This window comes from Pseudorca crassidens, chromosome 2 (genome assembly GCF_039906515.1).
Source record: "Pseudorca crassidens isolate mPseCra1 chromosome 2, mPseCra1.hap1, whole genome shotgun sequence".
NCBI lineage: Eukaryota > Metazoa > Chordata > Mammalia > Artiodactyla > Delphinidae > Pseudorca > Pseudorca crassidens.
Window position 1 is genome coordinate 4,743,680 of NC_090297.1, and position 6,498 is coordinate 4,750,177.

A 6,498-nucleotide genomic window follows, 5' to 3' on the forward strand; every position below is an offset into this window, starting at 1 on the left:
CCAAGGCTCACACTACTTGCCCAGCACCTCGTTTTAAGCAGGGTCACTGTTGTGAACATCCAACCTAATGCAGCAGATGGGAAACTCATTGAAGGAATGACCTTCTTAGACCCACCTTTACATCCCTCATTAAGACTAAATTACCTGCCCATAAGGTTAGATAGCAACGAAAGAACAAACACACAGCACCTCACTGCCTTAGGCACCTAAGTGTGCACCTGGCTTAGCCAACGCTTTTACATTCAGTTCCTGTGGATGGCCCCGCCATCCTGGTTGGGGGGCTGGGTGACTGTCCCCCAGGTCAATCCTGGCTGTGACCAGCAGACCTTCCTCTAGTGCTCTAGCCTGTTCCTCCCATCTGCAGTCCAAACTTGAAGTTTTAGCCCCACTGTGTGACTGTAACCTACAGCCAGAGAAACCCAGGCAACCAAAAACTGTGGAAAGAACAACAGACCCTATACCAGGGAAGGAATGAAAATGCATTTTTTATTTAGGTTTTGATTTTACGCTTCTAGTTTCACAGCTGTCATGGAAGGATAAAGATCCCAGAACACTGACCTCCATATGTGGACTACAAGAAAATACATTTTTACTTAAGTTCATTTTTTATTTAACGACTGTTTTATTTCAAAAGTGTTTAAAAGCTGAAAAGGAGATTGGCTCCTTTAAGGCTCAATCCACTGGGACCGGAGATCTTAAAACAGGTTATAAACATTGCAGACATGCATAAAAATGAAACTCTTTCAACTACAACAATGGTTAAGTAGGAATTAAACTCAAGTATTTAGGAATAAATCAGGTTTAAAATGTGTCAATCATAATGTCTACAAAGAGCATAGAGATCACGAAAATTTCACTCTTACTCTTCAGGAATCCTTTCTCCAAATAAATTTTGGCAAATCACCTCAGAAATCTCAAATCAGTTAGATTTCAGGCCCCTGATGATGCATCTGACTACCTAAACCAGAGATGACAATCTGGTTTCAATGTGCCCAGTTAATGATAAACTATTCCTTCCCCTCAGTGTGTGGCAGGCAGGCAATGGCTCCATTCCGCAAACAGGAAATCCAGAACGCTAGAGAAAGGGAATTTTTTTTTTTTTCTCTTTTAAGAGAAAGGGAATTATTAAAGGTCATGGAACTCCTGTCTAGCTGCCTGCTTCACTCCCTGGGATACAATTTAAGGGGATATTTTAAAGTTTGAAACATGGGCATGGGAGATTCTTAACCTGATTTTTGACATTTCTGTATCACTCCATTGTTATTATCATGTATTATGCCTGTAAATCTGAACCTTTTAAACAGAGTTCCCTGGTTTTGTGTCAGCTTGCTTCCATCTGAGACTCCTGGTGGAAAGTCTCTGAACTTTCTAACACGAGAGTTCTGAAGGAGCTCTGGAGCGCTGGTGGGAAGAGGACCTCGCCTCCTAGTTACGCTTCAGTGTCATCAAGCCGCAGACCCGAATGCGAACACATCAACAGGGGTTATTACCTCCTTTTGACCACACAGGTAAAAATAAAGATTACTTCTATTTTTTCTCTCATTCTTCAGCTAAATCATGGTATTTCAACTTCAGGCTGATTTCTAATTTCACAAAAAATCCTAGTAAATATCAAGTCCAGAGATCACCTTCAGAGCTTCTCTTCTAGTGGAACCCTGAGAGAGGAAATCTCCACACCAGAGGGGATTGTGTTTTACACTGTTTGTTGACAACGGCAACACAAGATGATGAGCAAGAGGACGTGTTTCATAGGGATTTCACCTACAGTCATAAATGTGGAGGTGCCTTCACTCATCTCGAGAAGTAAAAATTTTTTTTTTTTTAAAGAAATATTTCTTTGGCTTCCACCCATCAGTCCAATAACAATGACGGGTCCTAACACTCTGGTAGTTTTATACCTCTGACAAATGTTTACCTAGGACTCTGGCCAAGCCTATTATTTTATATCATTTGCAGCGGCCTAAGACTCAGTAAGCCTGGTAAACAGGTGAATAAATGGCTGCTCAATTACTGATAACCAGACTAACTATAAATGCGTGGAAAAAAAGGCTGGTTTCAGAAAAGCCGGTTTTATTTACCGCTTTGCTTCTAAGAACTGGAGAAAGAGAACAGCCCAGGGAATTCCCTGGCAGTCCAGTGGTTGGGACTCTGTGCTTCCACCGCAGGGGGCACGAGTTTGATCCCTGGTATGGGAACTAAGATCCCAGAAGCCGCACGGCACGGCCAAACAAAACAAAACAAAACACAAAACAAAAAGAATAACTAGCCCAATAGCTCCATTCAAAGGGGAAAAAATGAAGGCCAAAGGTTACCGTTGATTAGTTACAAGAATCTCCAGGTGGCCCTATGGCAGCCTAACAAGATCTGCAATTCCCCAAAATATTTCTTTGGGCGTTTCCATAGTAAGTAGTGACTAACACACTTAAGGGATTCTTATGAGGGGTGCCCAAGGAGTCCGGCAGCTCTGTAGTCTGAGAACTGGTAAGCTAGGGTGACAGTACAGCACAGAGATCAAGAACTGGGATTCCAGAATCAGACTGCCCAGGGCTGAATCCAGACTCTCTTGATTTCTAGTGGTGTGGCTTTGGGCAAGTTACTTAATCCCTCTATGCTTCATTTCCTCGGTTTTAAATCAAGAATTATCTGAATGCCTACTTTAAGGTCTGATACGAGAATTAAGTGCAAAAACATAAAGTGTCCATTCAGCACCCTGCCCCTGCACAAAGTAAGCCCTCACAAAACGTTAGCTATTATTAACATCACGCAGACCTACTGACAACACAGACTTGACCAGCCCTAGTCTAGTCAACACAAGCTTGACTAGACCAGACTTGGCTACTTCGGATCACTGGAAAATCTAAGCCCAAATTAGAGGTTCTCTGGCAGGGCTGGGAAGACCCAACCCAGCAGTTTAGAAAGAAATAATCCACCTCGTGACCTGACCTTGGAAGCCTCCCTGACCTTCACGCTGACCTCAAATGTAGAATCAACAAGAAAGGAAAGTTACTGGGCCCCTACTAAGTGCCAGACACAGTGTGAGACTCTCTCGTGTTATCTTTCATCCGGTGAGGAAACGGGCGCACATGTCGAGGACGTGCTTGGGGCATCACTTGTTTCCTAGCTTATTCCTAACCTGGGCCTCCGAAATGAGGCTATTTGTCCGGGAGACTCTTCCTTGAATTTCTGGACAGCTGCACAAAAGGAGGACACAAGACACCTGCCTCTGAGCCTGGACTCATTTCAGAGGCGGGATGTCCCCATGGAAGACGCAGGGACCGGACAGAGTCCTGGGGAGGTTCCCGGGTAGCCTTGACCTTGGTGCCTAAGACTCGGTTTCCCACCCTGCGGGCTGGGGGCGATGACACAGCCCCTGGGCGGGTGTGTGAGCCGAGCGTGGCACCGGGTCCCGGAGGACTTGGACCCCCACTCCACCTCCACCTCGGGGGCCCTGTTCCCTCCTGGGGGCGCGGGGGCCTCTGGCCTTGCCCTGACACAGCGCACGCGGCGCACCGGCCGCGGAGAGTTGGGGCAGAGGCCGGCCAGGACATCCCCGGCGCAAGGGTCGGGGCGGTGGGGACAGTCCGGCCGGCCGGCGATCGCGCACGTCAGCCGGGGTCACGCGGCCTCCCCGCCAGGCTCCGGCCCCGAGGCGGGAACGGGGCGGTCGCCGCCAGCTCGGTCCCCCCTGAGCGACCCCGGCCTAGCCTCAGCCCCGACAGCGGCCCATCGCAGGCCTCACCTCCCTGCGCACGTTCAGCAACGAGTAATAGTCTTCATTGTCCAGCTCCTCCTCGCTCAAGGCCGTCGCCATCTTCGCAACCTTTCACCCCGCCAAACCGGCAAGGCCGTGCTCAAGAGGGACGGCCGTTCGCGGTCCAGACGGCGTGGGCCCGTGAGGTCGCTCCACAGCGGCCCCTGGCGGCCCGGAGTCGCGCCGCCGCCGCCCAGCCCTGAAGAAGCGCGCCTGCGCCCTGCTCCCCCGCGCGGCCGGGGGCGGGACGCGGCGCTTCCGGCCCTTCCACGTGCTGCGCGCGGACCTAAAGCCCAGCCAGGGCGCCCAGGGGCTGTGCCCGGGCTGGGGAGGACGACTTTGCGGTCACACCCGGGGGTCGTCACTGTCTGGGCACTGGGGAGATAGGCCCGTGCTACACCCCCTGTATCCCCCGCCGGTCACCAGGGCGGGGCGCATCCGGATCCCAAATATAGCCCCACCTGGGCCGCTTCGCCAGCACCGACCCCCAACCCCCCGCGGGAGGCTACTCCAGGCCCCACTTGCTGACTTGTCACAGGAAACTTCCAGAATGTCATGTGTTCCTGCCTCAGTGGTCTTCGCCTTTTCTTTTGACCACCCGCAACCCTGCCCGGAGTACGGGCCTCCTCATTTTCATTTTTTATTATTGCCCTATATTTAGGGGCACCTGGCCATTTTTCTGCTGCCTAAATGAGGAGGCAGTAGCCATTGGGTTCCCGCTATAATTTTCTCTGGCCTGCTTGTATACCTACCGGCCCTATCACAGAGCTGTTCTCTTGGAAATTTGTATCATAATTTAGCGTCGGAGCCTGATTGGTTTCAGTCTGGTGCCTGCTGCTCGGTGCGTTGTTAAAGATGTCTTGGTTACATGATGCAGTTATCAAGAGGAGGTGGACAGGAGAGCTCCCATGATCTTGTCACCGGTTTGGTTCCTGCTGCCCTGTACCGATTCTTCATTAATTCTCAGTAAGGTTTGTAAACCATCGATTTAGAACCATCCATTGCTGCCCTTCCTAAGCAGGCCTCCTGGGAAGCCCCAAACACCTGTCTGTGGATTTGAGAAGTTGATTTCTTTCTCTTGCTAATTTTTGACCAGATGTGCACCATCTGGGCCTGTGTATGGTCCCTTCCAAGTTGCCCAGCCCTGTTAAGAATCTTCTGGCATGAGACCCTTAGGTGTGCTGAGACTGGTTATTCAAGACTGTTGAGTCAGTGTGGAACAGACTGTCAGCCCAGGTTGTAAATTAAGAGCTTTTTCTTTAACTGCATGAGGTTTCCTCACAACAGCTTTCTTTCACAGACACTCATATTCCATCAGCTATTCCAGCAATTTTTTATGGTTTTTCCTTTTTTCTCCGTTGCAGAGCAGTGATGAGGGCTGAACTGCACGCTGACATTTGCTGGTTTTTAAGAATTTCTTACCGAGAGGCTGGGGGGAAAGCTACAACGTTATGATATTCCTTTTTTCCTCAGGTTTGTAGACATTAATTGGGCCATAATGCTCAGCTGGGTAGAGAAGTCCTTTGCCATCTTCCCTCTGCTTTGGAAAACACTGCCTCTAGGAATTACGTGAACGGAACGTAACATATGTCTCAGAACGCCCAGGTCTGTGTTGCTATGATTGAGAATGACCTGGTTTTCATCACCACTCTAACAAAATAAATAGTGACTCAGGGATGCTCTGCGTTTTTGTCCTCTCTTGGGCCCACAGTATTTTGTATTATGGTTACTTGGAAAGTGGTTGTGAAAAATGGGAAATAAACTTAGATACACCACAGGCTTGAGAATATATTTACTTTGGAGGTTGGCTCTCTTGTTTCTCCCTTCCAAAACCCTAATCTATGGTGGGCAAGATAATGAAAACCAGGAGCAGTACAAATTTCGAAGTTAACACACACGTCCAACAAACTACTCACACCAGAGCAAGTGACAAAACTCAGCCACGTTCACTCACTTCCTTGCACTTTTGTTTTCTTTTTATTGGGTAAAGCCGCAAAGCAATTTGTCACTTAGCTGCAAAGCCTAATATGGAATACATTCATATAAGTATATGTACGTGTGTATGTATTATATATGTATATATAATTGAAACAGGAGGGAAGGGGGCAGGCCACAACCTTTAAAAGAATAACACAGTCGTTGAGGATATCACAAAAATTGGTTGGAACCGATTAGGTCCAAGATGGCGGAAGAGTCAACTTCCAGTGGACCTGGAGCCTCATTATCTGCTCATTATAATACCTTAGCATATGCTAAATGACACACCCACAGGTGCCATGACAGTTCCGAGGCCAACCATGAAAGGCCAAAAGTGGGCAATACCCAATTCCTGGAAATCCCCACCCCTTCCCCAAAATAGTTGGAATAATCCTTCCACTCATTAGCCTGTGAAATTACCCAGCTCATAAAAACTAACTACCCCATATTTGGGGGACTCTCGCCTTCTGAGATGGCTCAGACTCTGTAGAGCGTGTTTCTCTCAGGGCTGCTCTTGCCTTTTGAGATGGACTGCATTGTTTCTGGAATGTGTATGTCTCTAAATAAATCCACTTCTTACCGACCACTTTACCTTTCACTGAATTCCTTCTGCTCTGAGACATAAAGAACCTGAGCTTCATTAAGTCCTGACACCAGGTGTGTGATCTTACTTGAAAGACAGTGGGTTCAAGTCCCAAATCTGAGTTTTGCCTGGGTTCAAGTCCCAACCCGAGTTGTGCAGTTTCATAATTGTTATTGAATTCTCTCAT

The 6,498-nt window shown here is 48.3% G+C and overlaps 1 protein-coding gene across 1 annotated transcript in view; it reads right to left on the reverse strand.

The window, feature by feature from the left end:
* Positions 1-3,893, reverse strand: part of DNAJC11 (DnaJ heat shock protein family (Hsp40) member C11) — a 69,678-nt gene extending 65,785 nt beyond the window's left edge. The window contains exon 1 of the mRNA XM_067718730.1: positions 3,740-3,893. Coding sequence (XP_067574831.1) covers positions 3,740-3,811 — 72 coding nt within the window. The 5' untranslated portion in view covers positions 3,812-3,893. The remainder of the gene's footprint in view (positions 1-3,739) is intronic.
* Positions 3,894-6,498: the final 2,605 nt, after the last annotated feature.